This window comes from Neomonachus schauinslandi, chromosome X, assembly GCF_002201575.2.
Source record: "Neomonachus schauinslandi chromosome X, ASM220157v2, whole genome shotgun sequence".
NCBI lineage: Eukaryota > Metazoa > Chordata > Mammalia > Carnivora > Phocidae > Neomonachus > Neomonachus schauinslandi.
In genome coordinates this window covers 64,728,071-64,755,693 of record NC_058419.1, presented here as the reverse complement: position 1 = coordinate 64,755,693, position 27,623 = coordinate 64,728,071, and the positions used below count along the sequence as shown (strand labels likewise).

Here is a 27,623-nt window from a genome sequence, read left to right as displayed (position 1 = left end):
GGAGTAGGAGACCTGGATTTCGTCTCCTGTCAGGAATTCAGCTGGATAGGGATCAAACCATTCTGAACACCTACAAACTCAACAGGAGATCAAAGAAAAGAAGAGCAACAACTCTCTGAACAGAAAAGCGACCACTTTCTGGAAGGTAGGACGTGCGGAGAAGTGAATCCGAGGCGATATTCGGGAGGATAGACAGCAGGGGAGGGGGCCTCCATCCGCCGCTTCTGGCAAGTGATAGAGCCATGGAGCACAAAATCGGAACTTTTAGAAGTCGGCTCCGCTGAGGGACGTCACTCCGGTGGCTAAGCAGGGGGTGGAACCCTTGCGGGACAGTGTGGTCTTAGGACCATCGGGGTCACAGAAAGACTGGGGGTGCCTGAGTGTGGCAGAGCTCCCAGGTAACGGAGCAGGGAAGCCGGCTGCAGAGACAGAGCTCAGGCGCGGGCTCTCAGCTCGGGGTTGCCATAAACCATGATCCGCTGCACAGTCGGGCCACTGCTCCTCCAGCAGGGACCCAACAAGTGGCAGATCCGGGGAGACTCACTTCCTCCCCCGGGAGGAGCAGTGCAGGAGCGCACCACAGGGATCTGCTGGGTTTGGAGACTCCACACGGGGTCGGGTCCCAGAGATAGAAACGTGCGGTCACAGGCCGGGTGAGCACGGAGTGCAGCCGGAGACCGGGGAGACAGGAGTGACTGACGGCTTTTTTCTGGGGGCTCACTGAGGAGCGGGGCCCGAGTTCTCGGCTCCTCCGGGGTGGAGATTGGGAGGCCGCCATTTTCACTCTCCGCCTCCAAAGCTGTATGGAAAGCTCGCAGGGAACAAAAGCTCCCGAGAGCAAACCCGAGCAGATTACTTAGCCTGGACCTGGCAAGGGCGGGGCAATTCCGCCTCCAGCAAAGACATTTGGGAACCACGGCAACAGGCCCCTCCCCCAGAAGATCAGCGAGAACAGCTGGCCAAGACCAAGTATACCGATCAATGAGAATGGCAGAACTCCAGCGCTAGAGGAATACTGCACATAGAATTCATGGCTTTTTTACCATGATTCTTTAGTCTTTCAAAGTTAATTTTTTTTTTAACTGTCTTTTTTCTGTTTCTTTTTTTTTTTGAATTTTTCTTTTTTCCTTTTTCAACCAACATCTTATCAATCCCTTTTTTAAAAAACATTTTTATTTTTCATTTTTAGAGTCATATTCTATCACTTCATAGTAGTTACCCGTATTTTTGGCATATATATATAAGTTGTTCTCTCTTTAAAATTTTGAGATAGTTTCTTCTAACAGATTAAAATATACCCTAAATCTCTAGTATATGGTTTTTTTCTACTCCCCTGCCTGATCACATTCTCTCCCTTTTTTTTTCTTTTTTCTTTTTTTAAATCCTCTTCTTTTTTCAAACAACTTCTTATCAATTCCTTTTATAAAATTTTTTATAATTTCCATCTTTACAGTCATATTCCATCCCTTCATCATATCAACCCTTATTTTTGTACATATATAAGTTTTTCTTTCTTTAAAATTTTGGGAGGCACTTTCTTCTAACAGACCAAAATACACCCCAAATCTAGTGTGTGGCACTGATCTATATACCAGCCTGATCATATTTGATCACATTCTGTTTTTTTTGTTGTTATTGTTTTGTTTTGTTCTGTTTTTATCTTTATCTTTTTCTTTTTCTTTTTTCTCTCTTTCCATTTCTTTTCCCACTGCTTCAGGTCTTTTCTGATTTGTTTAGAGTATATTTTCTGGGGACGTTGTTACCCTGTTAGCATTTTGTTCTCTCATTAATCTATTCTCCTCTGCACAAAATGACAAGACGGAAAAAATCACCTCAACAAAAAGAGCAAGAGGTAGTACCGACTGCCAGGGACCTACTCAATACGGACATTAGTACGATGTCAGATCTAGACTTCAGAATCATCACTTTAAAGATACTAGCTGGGCTTGAGAAAAGCATGGAAGTTATTAGAGAAACCCTTTCTGGAGAAGTAAAAGAACTAAAATCTAATCAAGTTGAAATCAAAAAGGCTATTAATGAGGTGCAATCAAATATGGGGGTGCTAACTGCTAGGATAAATGAGGCAGAAGAGAGAATCAATGATATAGAAGACCAAATGATGGAAAATAAAGAAGCTGAGAAAAAGAGAGATAAACAACTACTGGATCACGAGGGCAGAATTCGAGAGATAAGCGATACCATAAGACGAAACAACATTAGAATAATTGGGATCCCAGAAGAAGAAGAAACAGAGAGAGGGGCAGAAGGTATAATGGAGCAAATTATAGCAGAGAACTTCCCTAATTTGGGGAAGGAAACAGGCATCAAAATCCAGGAAGCACAGAGAACCCCTCTCAAAATCAATAAAAATAGGTCAACACCCCGACATCTAATAGTAAAACTTACGAGTCTCATAGACAAAGAGAAAATCCTGAAAGCAGCTCAGGACAAGAGATATGTAACCTACAATGGTAGAAACATTAGACTGGCAACAGACCTCTCCACAGAGACCTGGCAGGCCAGAAAGGACTGGCATGATATATTCAGAGCACTAAATGAGAAAAATATGCAACCAAGAATACTCTATCCAGCTAGGCTGTCATTGAAAATTGAAGGAGAGATAAAAGCTTCCAGGACAAGCAAAAACTAAAGGAATTTGCAAACACAAAACCAGCCCTACAGGAAATCTTGAAAGGGGTCCTCTAAGCAAAGAGACCATAAAAGCAACATAGACCAGAAAAGAACACAGACAATATACAGTAACAGTCACCTTACAGGCAATACAATGGCACTCAATTCCTATCTTTCAATAGTTACCCTGAATGTAAATGGGCTAAATGCCCCAATCAAAAGACACAGGCTATCGGATCAGATAAAGAAACAAGACCCATCAATATGCTGTCTGCAAGAGACTCATTTTAGACCCAAAGACACCCCCAGATTGAAAGTGAGGGGGTGGAAAACAATTTACCATGCTAATGGACACCAAAAGAAAGCTGGGGTGGCAATCCTTATATCAGACAAGTTAGATTTTAAACCAAAGACTGTAATAAGAGATGGGGAAGGACACTATATCCTACTTAAAGGGTCTATCCAACAAGAAGATCTAACAATTGTAAATATCTATGCCCCTAACATGGGAGCAGCCAATTATATAAGGCAATTAATAACAAAAGCAAAGAAACACATCAACAACAATACAATAATAGTGGGGGACTTTAACACCCCCCTCACTGAAATGGACAGATCGTCTAAGCAAAAGATCAACAAGGAAATAAAGACTTTAAATGACACACTGGACCAAATGGACTTCACAGACATATTCAGAACATTCCATCCCAAAGCAACAGAATACACATTCTTGGCTAGTGCCCATGGAGCATTCTCCAGAATAGATCACATCCTAGGTCAAAAATCAGGTCTCAACCAGTACCAAAAGATTGGGATCATTCCCTGCCTATTTTCAGACCACAAGGCTTTGAAACTGGAACTCAATCACAAGAGGAAAGTCAGAAAGAACTCAAATACATGGAGGCTAAAGAGCATCCTACTGAAGAATGAATGGGTCAACCAGGAAATTAAAGAAGAATTTAAAAAATTCATGGAAACAAATGAAAATGAAAACACAACTATTCAAAATCTTTGGGATGCAGCAAAGGCAGTCCTAAGAGGAAAGTATATAGCAATACAAGCCTTTCTCAAGAAGCAAGAAAGGTCTCAAGTACACAACCTAACCCTACACCTAAAGGAGCTGGAGAAAGAACAGCAAATAAAGCCTAAACCCAGCAAGAGAAGAGAAATAATAAAGATCAGAGCAGAAATCAATGAAATAGAAACTAAAAGAACAGTAAAACAGATCAACGAAACTAGGAGCTGGTTCTTTGAAAGAATTAACAAGATTGATAAACCCCTGGCCAGACTATTCAAAAAGAAAAGAGAAATGACCCAAATAAACAAAATCATGAATGAAAGAAGAGAGATCACAACCAACACCAAGGAAATTCAAACAATTATAAGAACATATTATGAGCAACTCTATGCCAGCAAATTAGATAACTTGGAAGAAATGGATGCATTCCTAGAGATGTATCAACTACCAAAACTGAACCAGGAAGAAATAGAAAACCTGAACAGACCTATAACCACTAAGGAAATGGAAGCAGTCATCAAAAATCTCCCAACAAACAAGATCCCAGGGCCAGATGGCTTCCCAGGGGAATTCTACCAAACATTTCCAGAAGAATTAATACCTATTCTTATGAAACTGTTCCAAAAAATAGAAATGGAAGGAAAACTTCCAAACTCATTTTATGAAGCTACCATTACCTTGATCCCAAAACCAGACAAAGACTCCATCAAAAAGAATTACAGACCAATATCCCTGATGAACATGGATGCAAAAATTCTCACCAAAATACTAGCCAATAGGATCCAACAGTACATTAAAAGGATTATTCACCATGACCAAGTGGGATTTATCCCTGGGCTGCAAGGTTGGTTCAACATCCACAAATCAATCAACGTGATACAATACATTAACAAAAGAAAGAACAAGAATCATATGATCCTCTCAATAGATGCAGAAAAAGCATTTGACAAAGTACAGCATCCTTTCTTGATCAAAACTCTTCAGAGTATAGGCATAGAGGGTACATACCTCAATATCATAAAAGCCATCTATGAAAAACCTACAGCGAATATCATTCTCAATGGGAAAAAACTGAGAGCTTTCCCCCTAAGGTCAGGAACACGGCAGGGATGTCCACTATCACCACTGCTATTCAACATAGTACTAGAAGTCCTAGCCACAGCAATCAGACAACAAAAAGAAATCAAAGGCATCCAAATCAGCAAAGAAGGAGTCAAACTCTCACTCTTAGCAGATGATATGATACTTTATGTGGAAAACCCCAAAGACTCCACCCCAAAACTGCTAGAACTCATACAGGAATTCAGTCAAGTGGCAGGATATAAAATCAATGCACAGAAATCAGTGGCATTCCTATACACCAAGAACAAGAGAGAAGAAAGAAATTAAGGAGTCGATCCCATTTACAATTGCACCCAAAACCATAAGATACCTAGGAATAAATCTAACCAAAGAGGCAAAGGATCTGTACTCAGAAAACTATAAAATACTCATGAAAGAAATTGAGGAAGACACAAAGAAATGGAAAAACGTTCCATGCTCATGGATTGGAAGAACAAATATTGTGAAGATGTCAATGCTACCTAAAGCAATCTACACATTCAATGCAATCCCCATCAAAATACCATCCACTTTTTTCAAAGAAATGGAACAAATAATCCTAAAATTTGTATGGAACCAGAAAAGACCCCGCATAGCCAGAGGAATGTTGAAAAAGTAAAGCAAAGCTGGTGGCATCACAATTCCGGACTTCCAGCTCTATTACAAAGCTGTCATCATCAAGACGGTATGGTACTGGCACAAAAACAGGCACATAGATCAATGGAAGAGAATAAAGAGCCCAGAAATGGACCCTCAACTCTATGGTCAACTAATCTTTGACAAAGCAGGAATGAATGTCCAATGGAAAAAAGACAGTCTCTTCAACAAATGGTGTTGGGAAAATTGGATAGCCACATGCAGAAGAATGATACTGGACCATTTCCTTACACCACACACAAAAATAGACTCCAAATGGTTGAAAGACCTCAATGTGAGACAAGAGTCCATCAAAATCCTAAAGGAGAACACAGGCAGCAACCTCTTCGACCTCAGTTGCAGCAACTTCTTCCTAGAAACATCACCAAAGGCAAGGGAAGCAAGGGCAAAAATGAACTATTGGGACCTCATCAAGATAAAAAGCTTTTGCAAAGCAAAGGAAACAGTCAATAAAACCAAAAGACAACCGACAGAATGGGAGAAGATATTTGCAAATGACATATCAGATAAAGGGCTAGTATCCAAAATCTATAAAGAACTCATGAAACTCAACACCCAAAGAACAAAGAATCCAATCAAGAAATGGGCAGAAGACATGAACAGACATTTTTCCAAAGAAGACATCCAAATGGCCAACAGACACATGAAAAAGTGCTCAAGATCGCTCAGCATCAGGGAAATCCAAATCAAAACCTCAATGAGCTACCACCTCACACCAGTCAGAATGGCTAAAATTAACAGGTCAGGAAATGACACATGTTGGCGGGGATGTGGAGAAAGGGGAACCCTCCTACACTGTTGGTGGGAATGCGAGCTGGTGCAGCCACTCTGGAAAACAGTGTGGAGGTTCCTCAAAAAGTTGAAAATAGAGCTACCATATGATCCAGCAATTGCACTATTGGGTATTTACCCCAAAGATACAAAAGTAGGGATCCGAAAGGATACGTGCACCCCAATGTTTATAGCAGCAATGTCCACAATAGCCAAAGTGTGGAAAGAGCCAAGATGTCCATCGACAGATGAATGGATAAAGAAGAAGTGGTATATATATACAATGGAATATTATGCAGCCATCAAAAGGAATGAGATCTTGCCATTTGCAACGACCTGGATAGAACTGGAGGGTATTATGTTGAGCGAAATAAGTCAAACAGAAAAAGACATGTATTATATGACCTCACTGATATGAGGAATTCTTAATCTCAGGAAACAAACTGAGGGTTGCTGGAGTGGGGGTTGGGGTGGGAGGAATGGGATGACTGGGTGATAGACACTGGGGAGGGTATGTGCTCTGGTAAGCGCTGTGAATTGTGCAAGACTGTTGAATCTCAGATCTGTACCTCTGAAACAAATAATGCAATATATGTTAAGAAAAGAAAAAAAGAAGAAGAAGAAGGTAGCAGGAGGGGAAGAATGAAGGGGGGGAAATCGGAGGGTAAGACGAACCATGAGAGATGATGGACTCTGAAAAACAAACTGAGGGTTCTAGAGGGGAGGGGGGATGGGAGGATGGGTTAGCCTGGTGGTGGGTATTGAGGAGGGCACATTCTGCATGGAGCACTGGGTGTTATGCACAAACAATGAATCATGGAACACTACATCTAAAACTAATGATGTAATGTATGGGGATTAACATAAGAATAAAAAATTAAAAAAAATGGAGACACTTTCTACTTTAAAGGGCTCCCTTTTTTCAAGATGTAATGAGATAATGTATATGAAGGCACTTAACATATTAATTACATAGAACTCTTCTTCAATGTTAGTTGCTTTATATAAAATGTGGTAAAATGTACATAACCTAAAATGTACAGCTGCCTTTTAAGTTGAATAGCCTATTTAGTATAGACTTGAAATTTCAGAATGCAATAAAACAGGTTGCCCGCCCACATCAGGAATCCAGGGAGATGAGGAAAGCGTTTGGCCTGGTAGAAGTATGCAGAGGATCTGTGTGACCATGCAAGGTCATCTGGGATAGACCCAAAGTTGAAGAACTAACACACTTCACTGTGTATCTGTTGTGTTGTTATGGCTGCTGCTGCTTTTAGCTAATCTTCCGGGACTTAGGTACCTTCAGAACTCCCTGTACTGGCTCGCCTAACATTGGCTAGCATTGGTCCCCTCTCGAAAACAGAGACTTGGGAATAATGTGGTTTGATTGAGTAGAAATTAGCTTAATCATAGCGAAAAAAAGAGGACAACTGAGAAACAGACTCTTAACTACAGAGAACAAACTGATGGTTACCAGAAGGAAAGTGGGTGGGGGGATGGGTGAAATAGGTGATGGGGATTAATGAGGGCACTTGCTGTGATGAGCACTGGGTGTTGTATTTAAGTGTTGAATCACTAAATTGTACACCTGAAACTAATATTACACTGTTAACTAACTGGAATTTATTTATTTATTTATTTATTTATTTATCAGGGAGAGAAAGCACAAGCAGGGGGAGCAGCAGGCAGAGGGAGAAGCAGGCTCCCCGCTGAGCAGGGAGCCCGATGCGGGGCTCGATTCCAGGACCCTGGGATCAGGACCTGAGCCGAAGGCAGATGCTTAACAGACTGAGCCACCCAGGCGTCCCAACTAACTGGAATTTAAATAAAAACTTAAAAAAAGAAATTAAATCTAAAATTTTTCATTATAAGATGCATGTAAAATGTACCTAAAACTGAAGTTAAAGATTAAAGCATGTGAAAAGAAAACTTACGGATCCTGCTTCTTCCATTTCTAGTACATAAGTAAGACTGTCATTTGGGCTTGTGTTAGTTGGGGCACACCATTCTAGTGACAAATTACAGACTCCTGCTTCTTTTAGCTTAGGAGGTGGAGGTGTTGGAGGCATAGTTCCTGATGTATGGAAGATTGCTATTTCACTGAAATCACTGAAAAATAAATTAATATGGAAAAGTTATTTTCAGGTTCTTATTAAAGTATAGACTTTTAAATATTGCAATAATTCAATGTACCTCAAGCCAAAGTTATTTTTGGCAGCTAGTCTGAATGAATATTTTGTAGAAGCATTCAGTTTAAGGATCTTGTGTTGTTTCATGTTACCCATATAGCAACTTTTGAAGCCTTCACCTTTGCCCTTAATAATAGATGCAAAATATTAGAACATTATAAAATGCTGCAAGTATAAAAATTCATCATAACATTAATAACCATTTACAAAAAAGTACTTTTAAGAAATAAAATGGTTTACCTCATCCCATTCCAAAAGGAAGCTGTTTATTTTGGAACCATTATCATTGGAACCCTAAATATGTCAGAAAGATAAAAGTATGATTGTCTGTTTTTACACAGTATATGTACATACACACACACTATGTAATTAAAGTGATTGAAATTACTGTAAAATTAATCTGCTTACTTTTTTTTAAAGCAATCCAGATTTTAAAGTTAAAATGCACTTTTTACAGTCTATAAGACATACCCAAAATCTATGTCTTGTTTTCCAAATTTTATGTAATAAAGAAAGTTAATAATTAAGAGGTAGATTTATTGGTAACTACAATTATAAATAAATTTAGGTTACAGAAATTGACACTTCAACTTTTACTAATTGAAATTATGATTGACATCTCTCAATTTACTTGATGCTCGATATAGATAGAAGAGAAAGATGATTATGGAAAAACGAAAAGTGCTAGGGAAATAGGTCAGATGAGGCATGCATAATTTCATATTTAAAATTCAGGACAAAGTAGAAGGAATGTGTTTTTTTTAAGATTTTATTTATTTATTTGACAGAGAGAGACACAGCGAGAGAGGGAACACAAGCAGGGGGAGTGGGAGAGGGAGAAAAAGGCTTCCCGCTGAGCAGGGAGCCCGATATGGGGCTCGATCCCAGGACCCTGGGACCATGACCTGAGCTGAAGGCAGACGCTTAACAACTGAGCCACCCAGGTGCCCCAGAAAGAATGTTTTTAAATTAAAAAAAAAAACATGTTGAGGAGACTTTGGCAGTAAAATACTTACTTTCCACTGTAAATTCAGGCTGCTCTTGGATCGGTTAATTAGTTTGGGTGCAAGTGGAGGGTCTGGTTCACAACCTGGAGTTGTGAAACTAACCACTTCAGACATAGTTCTATGTGCTGAGCTTCTTATGGTTGTAATTCTAAAAATGTAATGACAATTGTAAGCTTTCAAATATTTATCCTTACATGTACTAAATTGAATACTTGAGTTCCCTGGTACATATTAGGAGCTAATTATACAGAATTTTCTAGTAGAGTCAAGTTGGATTGTTATTGGTGATGGCTCCCAAATCACTCTTTCACCTGTATTAAGTGAAAGAAAGTGAACTAATGAGGGATTTGGAGGGGGCTCTTTTGAAGCATGAAGGATAGGCCACTCTGCTGGCAAGTAGCAATGCTGACTGTAGAAATCATAAGTAGTAAACTGATACAGACCGGGGAGTCTGCCTGGCTACAGGGTGAGTGGGGGTTGTGTAGGATGGAGTTCTTACCTTATGAAATAGGCCATGGATGGTTGTAGATCAAGTAGAGTAAATATAACTCCATCACCACTGTGAACATAATATCTGTTTATAAATGATCTCACAAATATTTAATAGCTAACTAACAGTCCTAATCTTATATATTCAAGTGATAAACAAAGAAGCACAATTTTCTTTGAAATTTAGAGAACTTTAGCCCATTTTCTATGAATGCAAAAAAGTGATACTAATACTTCAAATTCTTCATTTGCATGTGAAATTACTATGGCTTTATGAAGTGAAATTTTATAATTTTTCCCGCTGCAACTTCTTCACACTGTAATAATGCAGATTTGTCTTTAATTAGCTTATTTAAAATAATGTTGATATGAAAAGCCTCAAAGACACTGTGCATCATGCAATTTATTTATTCAATTACAAAAGGAAATCTTTCCGGGGAGGGCACCTATTTGCTACAGTGGATTGAGTGGCTGTGCTTCCACATCTATGTCTTCCTGAAACAGTCATAAGTACCTAGGTGTACTCTACCAACTCAAAGAGTTCTTTCAGGCTCTAACCCCAGAAATAGCCTTCAAAAAGAGCTAAAAGATTATTATTTTTAAGCAAAGGCTGATACTTCTAAGCACAGGCCACTCAAGGTTATAGGGTGATTAAAGTGTTTTTATAAAAAACAAAGATATTTATGAAATACATAACACCAGAAAAAGACCACCATGTAACCTCCTACAAAACTTAATTTTATAAGTAGCTTTTCCTCACATTTTACATCTTCCCATCCCTCTACCCAATATAGAAGATTGTGTATTATAATTCTTAAATTTAAAATTTCTAGCTCCTAATTATAAAGGAAGTAAAACTTTACATAATAACTAATTACATTTAAAATTTCACTTTGAGTCTCTGAGTAAAGATGACAAATTCTAGTAAATGAAGTTTAAGATGCATTATGATTTTTAAAGTGCTGTAGAGACAGCTCCAGATCTCTGACTTATTTCTTGCATAATTTTTGGTGGGCAAAGGAATTTCTTCTTCCTCACTTGGGATTTCCTTTCTACTGTGCCTCTCTCTGTGTGTTCTCTTTCAGAATACATGTCCCCATTCAGTCGAGAAGCTGTTTGTTCAGAGTGGTTGGGTATGCTCTTGCTGTGTCCTCCACCATATCCTCCCTAGTCCTGGTTCTATCTTTTTATCTTTTTTTTTTTTTTTCTGGTTGTATCTTCTGAGCACATTCCTAAGCTCATCCTGCTGCTATCATAGCTCCACCTTATAACTAGCTTCTGTAATGAAATTTCCAGGGGAGTCTATCTTAAATCCAATTGCAATGTAAATACCTCATTTGTGTAGCCTACCATAAAGTGAAACTTTTTTCCCCCCTAAAATGACCTAAGTGAATAAAGAGAAGGGAGAATTGGAGGGAACATTTTCTTCCCTGAGTCTAAACTTGTCAAATAGGAAAGCTATAAACTGAAGACAATGGACCAGTTGATAGTTAAGATCCTTCTCAGCACTAACATGATTCAGTGAATTTCATGGACTGACCTGGCAACCACCCACCATATATAAAACTATTTTAATATAAAATTGCATTCAAAGCTTGGGAAAAAATGCAGAAAAAATCTTTAGAACTCAGCCTAGGTATAAGTTGAGGTCTATACATTTAGATAGCATATTTGAATTGAATTATGAGAAATGAGAAATGAATAAAAAGAAACTTACATATATACATTTTTATATTTTCCATTTTTACCACTGTTAGATATTGCCAGTTCAAATGTCATGGGAGATTTGGTGTGATCACATTTCTCAGAACCACGTAGTTTCCATGAAATAATAGCAGATCTGGTTTGAATATCAGAAACCTAAAATAAATAACAAAAATTCAAGTAGGGCATTTAAAATATATAATCTGTAATTTATGATATAATCTTTCCCTAAGTCTTTTTGATGCTAAATATATTGTTCTCCTCATATAGGTGCTTAAATACTGTGGTTAAGCAATGTCATCAATATTATCTTTAATAATACCATTCTGAATCTTTATGTACTGAATAGCTAATGGAGATTATGAAATTTTAACCAGGTAAAGGCTTCAAATTAAAACTTTACTAGAGAAAAATATCAGTGAACTTGCATATTTTAGAATGAAAAAGTAAATTAAAAGGAATACTTAAATATTCACTTTAGTTACTTACTACAGGTTTTTCAATGCTGAAACAGCATGACTTTCCATGTTCTGTTATGCATTCTAAAAGAAAACACCCCAAAATAAAATATTACATTGGTAAAAACAAGAGAAAGAAGTTAGATGTCTATCATCCAACTACAGATACATCATCATCAGGAGAGCTACTAAAAACCTAGTAGCGATTTACACTAAAATTTTAAAAGAAGAGAGCAGTCTAAAGTGTATGTTATTAAACAAACTCTAACAAAAGACAGAGTCCCTCGTTTAAATGAAATAATGTGAATTCATTAGGACTATAGAGTAATTTGCAGTGTTTCACTGGCAGACAACTAGAAAAGAATTACGTGGTGTGCATGTAAGATACATGACACATTTTGCATGAGGATGGTCATTTCTCCATGTTTTAAAAAAGCAGCCCAGGGCGCCTGGATGGCTCAGTTGGTTAAGCGACTGCCTTCGGCTCAGGTCATGATCCTGGAGTCCCGGGATCGAGTCCCACATCGGGCTCCCTGCTCAGCAGGGGGTCTGCTTCTCCCTCTGCCCTCTTCCCTCTCGTGCTCTCTGTCTCTCATTCTCTCTCTCTCAAATAAATAAATAAATCTTTAAAAAAAAAAAAAGCAGCCCAACTGTGGTTTCACTGAGTTTAGATTTAGGGGTACAATGAGGACAAGAGGAAATGGAAACAAAATGGCACTTAAATATTTAAGATGCACTGAGATTCCTAAACATTAGGATGTTTATTCATTGCCAACAAAACCAAACTCCTGACCTTACCTTTTTCTGCAGCATTTGATGATGGGCTCTTGCTTTGTTTTCCACCTGGTTTCTTCTTGATGCCTCCACTTCCTGCAGCACTCCATTTCTTTCCCTGACTAGTCTCAACATGAGCACTAGCAGTGTTGGAATTGCTGGCAGCACTGGAAGCACTGAGAGCATCATCAATGGCAGAAGTGCTGGGAGCACTCTCAGAGATGGGAATGTTGGGAGCATGGTCAGAAACGGAAGAGCTTGGAGTGCTGTCAATAGCTGGTGGTCTGGGAGTACTGTCAGAAGTGGAAGTACTGGGCACATAATTAGTGCTGGAAGGGTCTGGAACACTATCAGTGGTGGAAGGAAGAACATTGTCTGTGGTGGAAGTACTAGGGGTATGGTCAGTGGAAGAATTGCTGGGAGTATTGTCAGCAATGTGAGTGCTTGGAGGGTTGTCAACAGTGTCAGCAATGTAAATGTCCTGAGCATTGGTCACAGTGTAGGCACATGGAGCTTTGTCCACAGTATAAGTGCTCAAAGTATTTTCCACAGTGTAGGTGCATGGAACATTGTCCACAGTGTAAGTGCTTGTAGCATTGTCTACAGTGTAGGTATTTGATGCACTGTCAACAGTGTAGGTGTGTGGAGCATTCTCCACAGTGCAGGTGCTCATGGTATTGTCAACAGTGGAGGTACTTGCAGCATAGTCCACAGTGTAAGTGTTTGAAGTAGCAGGAATACTTGAAAAATTATTGGTTTTGTTCACAAGCAAAGAGGTGTTGTTAACTGTACAGCTAGTCTTGTGTCCACCAAGTTGGCCTTCTCTCATTTTTTTCTTCATATGTTCTCCCATGTTAGCAGCCCTTTCATCAAACTGGTTATAATTTCCTCTTCTATGGGAATACATTTCTAAAAGAGACAATGGAGTGCTGCTTAATAATTATAATAATTACATATCTCAAGGTCTTTTTAATCTTTTCTTCAAACCAAAAAAAAAAAAAAAAGCACTGATAAGCCATGTTTTACTTTTAAATTTTTTCCTGTTTTGCTTTAATACAGATATTAGGTATGTATTTTTATAATGTATTGATATGTACAGAAAGAAAAACATGAGCAAATACAGATATTATTTTCCTAGGGAGTAACTCCACTTCCAAATTTTAAGGTCCTAAGATGATTTTAATGTTGACCCTTCAGTGTCTTTTATATTCCCACCGTATGGCATTAATAATCAAAACATTCTTTTATAATGTTCCAGTATGATTTTATAGACCCACTCAGTAAAAATAAATATCATAAATCAATGTTATATCAAAGTACAAAAATATATAGAAAATTATGTTTATGAGTATTTTGCCTTAAACACGAACCAGTGCTTATTTTCATTAAACCTAATATACATGCATGAAATGCAGTCATTCATGGAAACGTTACTACTTTCTACTTTTTTCACTTAATTTCCCAATGCTCTTAATTTTTACAAACTCAAAATATTTCCTGTTTAAGAAAATTATATACTACCATGCTGCTCTTGGTATATAAATGTTGCTGGTGGTAGCATAGGTGGTGGTGGAAGCAGTGCTGGTGGCAGCAGTGGTGGTAGCAGCAGTGGCGGTAGCAGCAGTGGCAGTGGCAGCAGTGGTGGTGGCAGCTGCTGCAGCAAAGGCTCTTGGATGTAAGGCGGTGGATATTCCCCTTGAGCTGGGGGATACATCAGGTGAGGCCCTTGTTGATACACAGGAGAGGACAGGCCAATGAAGTGTGGTACTTGTTGTAGAGGAGCAGGCATGGCTGTATGATAGTCAATTGTCTGAGGCACAATGATAATTTTGTGAATGCCATTTTCTTCCACCACCTAAGTTGGAAGACAGAACCATATAAACAGAATTAATAAAATTTGTCATTTTTTTAAACTAAGTTTTAGATTTATATCCTGTGCTCTTAATTTAGAAAACCCAAGGGATCAAAAAGTAATAACTAAGTGAAACTAGGTCAAGCAAAAGACAATTCTTCCTTGTCTCTATATGTATGGCTTTCAAAAAGGTAATTTTTTGACAATAGATAATATATTGACTTTGTTTAAAACCATAAAGTATAAAAAGCTATACATGTAAAATTTCCCTCCTAAATCTTATCTGCTCAATGCCCCCATTAGATAACTATTGCTCTTAGTTTCTTAGGAATCCATCCAGAATTTGTCTGTATAAGCAAGAATACAGATTCTTATTTTTCCTTTTTATTACATAAAAAGTAGCCTTATTTGCACTATTACTATCTGTACCTTGCTTTTTACACTTAGCAACATATCTTAAAGATCTTTCTATGTCAGTATATAAAACTTCCCCACTTTTTTGCACAGCTGCATTGTACTCCATTATATGGATGTCCTCCATTGTACACAGTCCTCCATTGACAAGTGTGTGGGTTGTTTGCAGCCTTCTATGATCACAAACAATAGTGTAATGAATAATCTTGTATATTTATTATTCCAAATTTGTGAAAAACACATCTGTAGGATAAATTCCTCAAAGTGGAATTGCTAGGTGAAAAGGAATATGCATTTGTATTTTTGTTAGATATTGTTGAAATAGATAATTCCATTTAGAATCAAACTATATATTGATTTATTTAGCATGTTATTGATTTCCACAGCTGTGCAATAGAAAAAGACATATTCTCAATTATAAAATTTCAAGACCACGAAATATCTTGTTGATGTCTGTAGGAGAAATATTTCCCTGTCCATTTTAGGTGCTTGGTAAATATCTGAAGAATTTTTTAAAAAGTGCCCTTTGTTGCCCAGCAACTGAGAATGAAATACTACTGAACTGAAAATACGTACTTGTAGGGACTAAAGCATACACACTATCAAAAGCCATTACTGTAGCAATTGTAATAGGTAATCAAGATTGGTTAAGGTACTCAGAAACAAAAAACAATAGAGGATTAATGAATATGATGAGATGCAAATTCATTAGATGAATAAGGAATTATTTACAAGACAATCCAAGGGAGATTTGGTTAAGCTTAACTGCAATTGCTTTTTAGCAATAATGATAACAAAATGAACAACTAAATAGTATTTCAGAAGATTTATCATATAGTGACATAATAACTGTTAAATGATGCCTTAGGGCTAAATACTAAATAAAACCATACTCATATACCTGAGACATGTAACCAGGAGGAAGATATATTGGTGGCAAATAACCACTTGGTGACATCAGAGGTACATCAGCAGGTCCTAAAAGAAAATTATTATTAATAAATACTTTAATAGGAGCAGGAGGAGCAAGATGGCAGAAGAGTAGGAGACCTAAATTTCGTCTGGGCCCAGGAATTCAGCTAGTTAGGTATCAAACCATTCTGAATACCTACAAACTCAACAGGAGTTTGAGGAAAAGAATAGCAGCAATTCTATGAACAGAAAAGTGACCACTTTCTGGAAGGTAGGACGTGTGGAGAAGGGAATCTGAGGCGATATTTGGGAAGATAGACTGCGGGGGGAGGGAGCCTCCATCAGCCAGCTACCAGCAAGTGATAGAGCAACAGAGCACAAAATCAGAACTTTCAGAAGTCTGCTCTGCTGAGGGACGTTGCTCTAGTGGCTAAGTGGGGGGTAGAACCCTTGCTGGGACAGTGTGGTCTCAGGATCCTTGGGGTCACAGGAAGACCAGGGGTGCCTGAGTGTGGCAGAACTCCCAGGTATCAGAGTGGGGAAGCCGGCTGCAAAGATGGAGCCGAGGAGTGGGCTCTCAGCTCGGGGTTGCCATAAACCATGATCTGTGGCACAGTCTGGCCACTAGTCTTTGAGCCAGGACCCAACAAGCAGCAGATCCGGGGAGATTCCCCTTCCTCCCCCAGGAGGAGCAGCATGGGAGCGCACTACAGGAATCTGCTGGGTTTGGAGACTCCAAAGGGGGTCATGTGCTGGGGGAGATAGAAACACTTGGTAACAGGCTGGGTGAGCATGGAGTGTGGCTGGAGACCAGGGAGACATGAGTGATTGACTGCTTTTCTATGAGGGCTCACTGAGGAGTGGGGCCCCGAGCTTTTGGCTCCTCCAGGATGAGACATTGGGAGGCCGCCATTTTCACATCCCCCAAAGCTGTACGGAAAGCTTTCAGGGAACAAAAGCTCCCGAGAGCAAACCCCAGCAGATTACTTATCGTGGCCCCTGGCAAGGGCAATGCAATTCCGCCTCAGGCAAAGACATTTGAGAATCACTGCAACAGGCCCCCTCCCCCAGAAGATCAGCAAGAACATCCAGCCAAGACCAAGTTTACTGATCAATGAGAATGGCAAAACCCCAGCACTAGGGGAATTCAGCAAATAGAATACATGGCTCTTTTCCCCATGAATTTTTTGTCTCTCAAAATTAATTTTTAAAATTTTCATTATTTTTTTCTTTTTCTAATTTTTAGTTGAATTTTTCTTCTTTCTTTTTCAACAAACATCTTATCTATCAATTCCTTTTTAAAAATCTTAATTTTAATTTTTACAGTCATATTCTATCCCTTCATTGTATTTAACCTTATTTTTTGTATATATATAAGTTTTTCTTTCTTTAAAATTTTGGGATACAGTTTCTTCTAACAGACCAAAATATACCCTAGATCTAGTGTGACACTGTCCTAGTCTCCTGCCTGATCAAATTCTCTCTTTTTTATAAATTTTTTTCGTTCTTTATTCAACCAACTTTCTATCTTATCAATTCCTTTTTTTTTTTTTAAGATTTTTTATATTTATTTGACAGAGAGAGACACAGCGAGAGAGGGAACACAAGCGGGGGGAGCGGGAGAGGGAGAAGCAGGCTTCCCGCGGAGCAGGGAGCCTGATGCGGGGCTCGATCTCAGGACCCTGGGATCATGACCTGAGCCGAAGGCAGACGCTTAACAACTGAGCCACCCAGGCGCCCCTCTTATCAATTCCTTTTTAAAAATCTTTTTTAATTTTCATCTTTACAGTCATATTCCATCCCTTCATTGTATTTACCCTTATTTTTGTATATATATATAAATTTTTCTTTCTTTAAATTTTGGGAGGCAGTTTCTTCTAACAGACCAAAATACACCGAAAATCTAGTGTGTGGCTCTGTTCTATTCACCAGCATGATCATATTCTTTCTTTTTTTTTTTTTTTCTTTCCTCCCCGGTTTGGGTCTCTTCTGATTTGTTTAGTGTATATTTCTCTGGGGTTGTTGTTACCCTTTTAGCATTTCGTTCTCTCATTCATCTATTCTCCTCTGGACAAAATGAAAAGATGGAAAAACTCACCTCCAAAAAAAGACCAAGAGGCAGTACTAACTGCCAGGGACCTAATCAATACAGCATTAGTAAGATGTCAGAACTAGAGTTCAGAATGACAATTACAAAGATACTAGCTGGGCTTGAAATAAGCATGGAAGTTACTAAAGAATCCCTTTCTGGAGAAATAAAAGTCTAACCAAGTTGAAATTAAAAAGGCTATTAATGAGGTGCAATAAAAAAATGGAGCCTCTAACTGCTAGGATAAATGAGGCAGAAGAGAGAATTAGTGATCTAGAAGACCAAATGATGGTGAATAAAGAAGCTGAGAAAAAAAGAGATAAAAACTACTGGATCACGAGGGGAGAATTCAAGAGATAAGTGATACCATAAGGTGAAACAATATTAGAATAATTGTTTCCCAGAAGAAGAAGAAAGAGAAAGAGGGGCAGAGGTATATTGGAACAAATTATAGCAGAGTACTTTCCTAATTTGGGGAAGGAAACAGGCATCAAAATCCAGGAGGCACAGAGAATCCCCCTCAAAATCAATAAAAATAGGTCAACACCTCAACATCTAGTAATAAAACTTAAAAGTCTCAGAGACAAAGAGAAAATCCTGAAAGCAGCTCAGGACAAGAGGTCTGTAACCTACAATGGTAGAGATATTAGGTTGGCAATAGACCTCTCCACAGAGACCTGGCAGGCCAGAAAGGACTGGCATGATATATTCAGAGCACTAAATGAGAAAAATATGCAGCCAAGAATACTATATCCAGCTAAGATATCATTGAAAATAGGAGAGATAAAAAAACTTACAGGACAAACAAAAACTAAAAGAATTTGTGAACACCAAGCCAGCCCTACAAGAAATATTGAAAGGGAACCTCTAAGCAAAGAAAGAGCCTAAAAGTAACATAGACTAGAAAGAAACAGAGACAATATACAGTAACAGTCATCTTACAGGCAATACAATGGCACTAAATTCATATCTTTCAATAGTTACCCTGAATGTAAATGGGCTAAATGCCCCAATCAAAAGACACAGAGTATCAGATCGGATAAAAAAAAAAAAAAAGACCAGGGATATGCTATCTGCAAGAGACTCATTTTAGACCCTCCAGATTTAAAGTAAGGTGGTGGAAAACCATTTACCATGCCAATGGACATCAAAAGAAAGCTGGGGTGGCAATCCTTATATCACACAAATTAGATTTTGAACCAAAAACTCTAATAAGAGATGAGGAAGGGCACTACATCATACTTAAAGGGTCTATCCAACAAGAATATCTTAACAATTGTAAATATCTATGCCCCTAACATGGGAGCAGCCAATTACATAAGCCAATTAATAACAAAATCAAAGAAACACATTGACAATAATACAATAATAGTAGGGGACTTTAACACCCCCCTCACTGAAATGGACAGATCATCTGAGCAAAGATCAACAGGGAAATAAAAGCTTTAAAAGACACACTGGACCAGATGGACTTCACAGATATATTCAGAACATCCCATCCCAAAGCAACAGAATACACGTTCTTCTTGAGTGCCCATGGAACATTCTCCAGAATAGATCACATCCTGGGTCACCAATCAGGTCTCAACCAGTACCAAAAGATTGGGATCATTCCCTGCCTATTTTCAGACCACAGTGCTTTGAAACTAGAACTCAATCACAAGGGGAAAGTTGGAAAGAACTCAAATACATGGAGGCTAAAGAGCATCCTACTAAAGAATGAATGGGTCACCAGGAAATTAAAGAAGAATTAAAAAAATTCATGGAAAACAATGAAAATGAAAACACAACTGTTCAAAATCTTTGGGATGCAGCAAAGGCAGTCCTAAGAGGACAGTATATAGCAATACAAGCCTTTCTCAAAGAACAAGAAAGGTCTCAAATACACAACCTAACCCTACACTTAAAGGAGCTGGAGAAAGAACAGCAAATAAAGCCTAAACCCAGCAGGAGAAGAGAAATAATAAAGATTAGAGCAGAAATCAAAGAAATAGAAACCAAAAGAACAGTAGAACAGATCAATGAAACTAGGAGCTGGTTCTTTGAAAGACTCAGTAAGATTGATAAACCCCTGGCCAGACTTATCAAAAAGAAAAGAGAAATGACCCAAATAAACAAAATCATAAAGGAAAGAGGAGAGATCACAACCAACACCAAAGAAATTCAAACAATTATAAGAACATATTATGATCAACTCTATGCCAGCAAATTAGATAATCTGGAAGAAATGGAGGCATTCCTAGAGATGTATCAACTATCAAAAATGAACCAGGAAGAAATAGAAAACCTGAACAGACTTATAACCACTAAGGAAATGGAGGCAGTCATCAAAAATCTCCCAACAAACAAGATCCCAGGGCCAGATGGCTTCCCAGGGGAATTCTACCAAACATTTCAAGAGGAATTAATACCTATTCTTCTGAAACTGTTCCAAAAATAGAAATGGAAGGAAAACTTCCAATCTCGTTTTATGAGGCCACCATTACCTTGATCCCAAAACCAGACAAAGACCTCATCAAAAAGGAGAATTACAGACCAATATCCCTGATGAACATGGATGCAAAAATTCTCACCAAAATACTAGCCAATAGGATCCAACAGTACATTAAAAGGATTATTCACCACGACCAAGTGGGATTTATCCCTGGGCTGCAAGGTTGGTTCAACATCCTCAAATCAATCAATGTGATAGAATACATTAATCAAAGAAAGAACAAGAACCCTATGATCCTCTCAATAGATGCAGAAAAAGCATTTGACAAAGTATAGCATCCTTTCTTGATCAAAACTTTCCAGAGTATAGGCATAGAGTGTACCTACCTCAATATCATAAAAGCTATCTATGAAAAACCCACAGCGAATATCATTCTCAATGGGAAAAAACTGAGAGCTTTCCCCCTAAGGTCAGGAACATGGCAGGGATGTCCATATCACCACTGCTATTCAACATAGTATTAGAAGTCCTACCCCCAGCAACCAGACAAAAAGAAATAAAAAGCATCCGAATCAGCAAAGAAGAAGTCAAACTCTCACTCTTTGCAGATGATATAATACTTTATGTGGAAAACCCAAAAGACCCCACCCCAAAACTGCTAGAACTCATACAGGAATTCAGTAAAGTGGCAGGATATAAAATCAATGCACAGAAATCAGTGGCATTCCTATACACCAACAACAAGACAGAAGAAAGAGAAATTAAGGAGTCGATCCCATTTACAATTGCACCCAAAACCATAAGATACCTAGGAATAAATCTAACCAAAGAGGCAAAGGATCTGTACTCAGAAAACTATAGAATACTCATGAAAGAAATTGAGGAAGACACAAAGAAATGGAAAAACATTCCATGCTCATGGATTGGAAGAACAAATATTGTGAAGATGTCAATTCTACCCAGAGCAATCTATGCATTCAATGCAATCCTCATCAAAATACCATCTACTTTTTTCAAAGAAATGGAACAAATAATCCTAAAATTTGTATGGAACCAGAAAAGACCCTGCATAGCCAGAGGAATGTTGAAAAAGAAAAGCATAGCTGGCAGCATCACAATTCTGGACTTCAAGCTCTATTACAAAGCTGTCATCATCAAGACAGTATGGTACTGGCACAAAAACAGACATATAGATCAATGGAACAGAATAGAGAACCCAGAAATGGACCCTCAACTCTATGGTCAACTAATCTTCGACAAAGCAGGAAAATGTCCAGTGGAAAAAAGACAGTTTCTTCAATAAATGGTGTTGGGAAAATTGGACAGCCACATGCAGAAGAATGAAACTGGACCATTTCCTTACACCACACACTAAAATAGACTCAAAATGGTTGAAAGACCTAAATGTGAGACAGGAGTCCAACAAAATCCTTGAGGAGAACACAGGCAGCAACCTCTTCGACCTCAGCCGCAGCAACTTCTTCCTAGAAACATCGCCAAAGGAAAGGGAAAGAAGGGCAAAAATGAACTACTGGGACTTCATCAAGAGAAAAAGCTTTTGCACAGCAAAAGAAACAGTCAACAAAACCAAAAACAGAATGGGAGAAGGTATTTGCAAATGACATATCAGCTAAAGGGCTAGTTTCCAAAATCTATAAAGGACTTATTAAACTCAACACCCAAAGATCAAATGATCCAGTCAAGAAATGGGCAGAAGACATGAACAGATATTTTCCCAAAGAAGACATCCAAAGGCCAACAGACACATGAAAAAGTGCTCAACATCACTCAGCATCAGGGAAATCCAAATCAAAACCTCAATGAGATACCAACTCACACCAGTCAGAATGGCTAAAATTAACAAGTCAGGAAACAACAGATGTTGGTGGGGTTGCAGAGAAAGGGGAACCCTCGTACAGTGTTGGTGGGAATGCAAGCTGGTGCAGCCACTCTCGAAAACAGTGTGGAGGTTCCTCAAAAAATTGAAAATAGAGCTACCCTACGACACAGCAATTGCACTACTGGGTATTTACCCCAAAGATACAAATGTAGTGATCTGAAGGGGCACATGCACCGCAAAGTTTATAGCAGCGATGTCCACAATAGCCAAACTATGGAAAGAGCCTAGATGTCCATCAACAGATGAATGGATAAAGAAGAGGTGGTATATGTATACAATGGAGTATTATGCAGCCATCAAAAAAATCAAATCTTGCCATTTGCAGTGACATGGATGGAACTAGAGGGTATTATGCTAAGCAAAATAAGTCAATTAGAGAATGACAAGTATCATATGATCTTACTGATATGAGGAATTTGAGAAACAAGACAGAGGATCATAGGGAAAGGGAGTAACAAATGAAAAAAGATGAAACCAGAGAGGGGGACAAAGCATAAGAGACTCTTAATCTCAGGAAACAAACAGGGTTGCTGGAGTGGAGGGGGTGGGAGGGATGGGGTGGCTGGGTGATGGAAAATGGGGAAGATATGTACTATGGTGAGCGCTGTGCATTTTGTAAGACTGATTAATCACAGACCTTTAGCCCTGAAACAAATAATACATTATATGTTAATTCAAAAAAATTTAAAAATTCTTTAATAACTTTAAAGTCTGTTTAACTTTTCACAGTGAAAACCAGCTCTACGCAGCCAGCCATTTTCAGTGTCTGTTGCTTACTTGCAAAGGAAACTAGGTATGAATGTAGATGAATCAATGCAAATTCATCACAACTGATGGAAAATAAAGCACATAATGGGGATTGGGTAAAATTTACATTATAAAAACACTGGCAAATTTTACTGCTTATAACAATGAAGTATCAGCTTTCCAGTACATTGTTCTTTTACTTGTGCATAGACTGAGTAATAGAAGTTTTACTCTGAACCATAAAATATATTTCTTTTAGTGATGTTACATAATAAAATATTAATCTTAAGCTTTTCATTGATAATAATAAAGTAAAAGTTTTTAGAAAACAGAATAATATAGACAAGGACCCAATGCTACTCATGTGATACCCTACTTTTATACTAGGTATTTTTACTGTCTTAGACATACAATTGCACAGGAATAAAAATAAAAATCCTACACAGAATGGAAACTTTTGTGAGTCATCATTCTCTTGTTTTCCTGAAATTATTAAAATTACTGCTTAGTTTAAAAAATATATGTGGCTCTCAAGTCCTAGAATGGTAATTTCCTTTTAATAATGGGGAAAATAATAAATATGAATTTACAATAAACTTTATATAGCAGCCATATGGAATCCATTGCTAAATGATAATTTTTTAAAAAAATGACAATGTTTTAAAAAATTTTTGAGACATAGATCTAAAACACTTCAGGATACAAAATAATTGGCATAAGAACAAAAACAACCATCACAATATGAATAATACTAAGTCTTATATGAAGTAAATATTAATTTTATATTACTATGTATACATATATATAGCAAACTAATATGTATATATAAATAATTTATTCTCTCCTGTATATTGTTATATCTTGAATACCTAGTATAGTGCTAGAACATGATAGGCACTAAAAAAGTACTTGAATGTATGAATGAGCTCTCTGAAGGCCTCAGTAGTCATCTCCTATAAGAGAAGAGTCTAAAACTATTTGTGGCTGTCAGTATATCCCAGATGTGAACTTTTTCAAATGAAATTCCTGAATTAATCTTCAATTTAAAAAAAGTAACTTACATGAAGATCTCTAGTAAGACTAGCAACATGAGCCCTGGTTGTTATATTGATACTATGCTCCTATGAGGACTATACAAATTTAAGAGGATTCCATATGGCCCAAATGGGAAGGGATACTAATGGAATAGATTACTAGTAAAGTCATTTCATACTAATATTTAAATTTACTCTATTTGCTTTCAAGAAACACACACCAAATTATACTTCTACTGACCTTGGATATTCTGAATGTTCCCGTCATCAGACTTGATGGTGAAGGTCTCCCCAGGGTTAACTTGCACCAATATAATCTAGAAATAAACCATTCTTTGATAAAAAACTTTTCTGTTATTTAATCTATGAAAAATCATTGTCATTTTTTAAAGTTTTATTTAAATTCATTAGTTAACATACAATGTAATATTAGTATTAGGTGTACAATTTAGTGATTCAACACTTACATACAGCATCCTGTGGTCATCACAAGTGCACTCCTTAAGCCTCATCACATATTTAACCCATCTCCTCACTCCCTCCTGTCTGGCAACAATCAATTTGTTCTCTGTAGGTAAGAGTCTACTTCTTGCTTTGTCTCTCTCTCTCTTTTTTCCTTTGCTCATTTGTTTTTTTTCTTAAATTACACATATGAGTGAAATCATATGGTATTTGTCTTTCTCTTACTGACATTTCACCTTAGCATTATGTTCTCTAGCTCCATCCATGTCATTGCAAATGGCAAGACTTCATTCTTTTTTATGGCTGAATAATATTCCACTGTGTATATATATACACCACATCTTCTTTATCCATTCATGAGTCATTGCACATTTGTGCTGTTTCCATAATTTGGCTATTGTAGATAATGCAGCTATAAACATTGGGGTGCATATATCCCTTCAAATTGATATTTTTGTATTCTTTGGGTAAATACCTAGTAGTGCAATTGTGGATTGTAAGGTAGTTCTATTTTTAACTTTTTGAAGAACAATACAGGGACATCCAGTCTCACCGCTTTTAGTTAACATAGCCTCGCAAATCCTAGCCACAGCAATCAGACAACAAAAGCAATAAAACGCATCCAACTTGGCAAGGAAAAAATCAAACTTTCACTTTTTTCAGATGACATGATGCTCTATATAGAAAACCCAAAAGACTCCACCCAAATATTGCTATAACTGATACAGGAATTCAGCAGAGTTGCAGGATATAAAATCAATGCACAGAAGTAAGTTGCATTTCTATACACCAATAATGAAGCAGCAGAAAGAGAAATTAAGGAACCAATCCCATTTACAATTGCACCAAAACCCGTAAGATATCTAGGAATAAACCTAACTAAAGAGGTAAACAACCTGTGATCTGAAAACTGTAAAACACTTATGAAAGTAATTGAAATCGACACAAAGGAATGGAAAACCATTCCATGCTCATGGATTGGAAGAACAAATATTGTTACAATGGCTATATTATCAAAATCAGTCTACACCTTTAAGGCAATCCCTATCAAAACACCATCAGCATTTTTCAGAGCTAGAATAAACAATCCTAAACTTTGTATGGAACCACAAAAGACTCCAAATAACCAAAGAAATCTTGAAAAAGAAAAGCAAAGCAGAAGACAACACAATTCCAGACTTCAAGTTATATTATAAAGCTATAGTCATCAAGACAGTGTGATACTGACATAAAAACAGACACATAGATCAATGGAACAGAATAGAAAACCCAGATGGACCCACAGCTGTATGGTCAACTAATCTTTGACAAAGCAGGAGAGAATATCTGATGGACAAAAGACAGTGTCTTCAACAAATGGTGTTGGGAAAACTGGACAGCAACATGCAGAAAAATGAAACTGGACCACTTTCTTGTGCCATGCACAAAAATAAACTCAAAATGGATGAAAGACCTAAGTGTGAGACAGGAAACCATTAAAATCATAGAAGAGAACAAGGCACCAAACTCTTTGACATTGGCTGTAGCAACATCTTACTAGATATGTCTCCTGAGGCAAGGGAAAAAAAAAGCAAAACCAGACTATTGGAACATCATCAAGACAAAAAGCTTATGCATAGTGAAGGAAACAATCAACAAAACTAAAAGGCAACCTATGGAATGGGAGAAGATATTTGCAAATGTCTTATCAGAAAAAGGGCTTCTATCCAAAATCTATAAAGAACTTATAAAACTCAGCACCCAAAAAACAAATAATCAGGTTAAAAAAAGAATATACATAACTAATGAATCATGGAATGCTACGTCAAAAACTAATGAAGTGCTCTATGGTGACTAACATAACATAATAATAATAAAAAAAGAACTGGGGCGCCTGGGTGGCTCAGATGGTTAAGCATCTGCCTTCAGCTCAGGTCATGATCCCAGGGTCCTGGGATCGAGTCCCACATCGGGCTCCCTGCTCCTTGGGAGCCTGCTTCTCCCTCTGCTTCTCTCTCTCTCTCTCTCTGTCTCTGAAGAATAAATAAACAAAATCTTTAAAAAAAAATAAAAAAAAATAAAAAAGAACTGAACTGCAAAAAAAAAAAAAAAAAAAAGACATGAATAGACGTTTTTCCAAAGAAGACATCCAGATGGCCAACAGACACATGAGAAGATGCTCAACGTCACTGACCATCAGGGAAATGCAAATCAAAACTACAATGAGATAGTACCTCACAACTATCAGAATAACTAAAATTAACACAAGAAACAACAGGTGTTGGTGAGGATATGGAGAAAGGTGAACCCTAAAACTCTCTTGTTGGTGGGAATGCAAACTGGTGCAGCCACTCTGGAAAACAGTATGGAGGTTCATTACTGTCATTTTGAAAAATATTCAGACTCACTAATTATTGGGGTCTTGAAATGCTCAAGAAGAAGAGAACATTTGGATCATTGGACACTTAGGAGAAGTTCAATATCCCTAAGTAACGGGTCCTCCCCCATCCAAGTAAAACTTAATATAATAAGGTCATAGAAAATAGGTGCATTGACATGGAAAGACCAATTCCCACTCTCCAGGAAAAAAAAAAAACCTGCAAAAAATGAAAAACAGAAAACAAAACTTGTCTGATGGTAAAATTCAAACATACTTGTTGTATCCAGTACTGAGGATAAGAAGGCCATCTGGTATATCTCTTGGGATGAGTCATCATTTGTGAATAATTGGTAGTATACTGTGTTCCAACAGTGGTGTCCAGATGATAATTCTCCATCTAATAAAAAAAATGTACATTTAGGGGAAGAGAAAAAGATGGTGGAGGAGTAGGGGACCCTTTTCCAACCAGTCCCCTGAATTGAGCTGGATATCCACCAGACCACTGAACACCAACGAAATCAGCCTGAGATGTAAGAAGATATATCTGGATCTCTACAAACAGAATATCGCCGGTTTTGAGGTATGAAGCAGGGAGCTGTGATTCTGAGGACAGATATTGGA

At 37.8% G+C, this 27,623-nt stretch overlaps 1 protein-coding gene across 1 annotated transcript in view; it reads right to left on the bottom strand.

The window, feature by feature from the left end:
- LOC110572955 (fibronectin type III domain containing protein 3C1-like) overlaps nt 1–27,623 on the bottom strand; it is a 71,421-nt gene that overhangs the window by 36,842 nt on the left and 6,956 nt on the right. Inside the window, exons 2-13 of the mRNA XM_021681438.1 lie at nt 27,277–27,399; nt 24,423–24,498; nt 15,967–16,043; nt 14,321–14,654; nt 12,824–13,708; nt 12,057–12,109; nt 11,581–11,723; nt 9,874–9,933; nt 9,384–9,522; nt 8,608–8,661; nt 8,372–8,493; nt 8,113–8,287 (exon numbers count right to left, since the gene is read on the bottom strand). Coding sequence (XP_021537113.1) covers nt 8,113–8,287; nt 8,372–8,493; nt 8,608–8,661; nt 9,384–9,522; nt 9,874–9,933; nt 11,581–11,723; nt 12,057–12,109; nt 12,824–13,708; nt 14,321–14,654; nt 15,967–16,043; nt 24,423–24,498; nt 27,277–27,399 — 2,241 coding nt within the window. The remainder of the gene's footprint in view (nt 1–8,112; nt 8,288–8,371; nt 8,494–8,607; nt 8,662–9,383; nt 9,523–9,873; nt 9,934–11,580; nt 11,724–12,056; nt 12,110–12,823; nt 13,709–14,320; nt 14,655–15,966; nt 16,044–24,422; nt 24,499–27,276; nt 27,400–27,623) is intronic.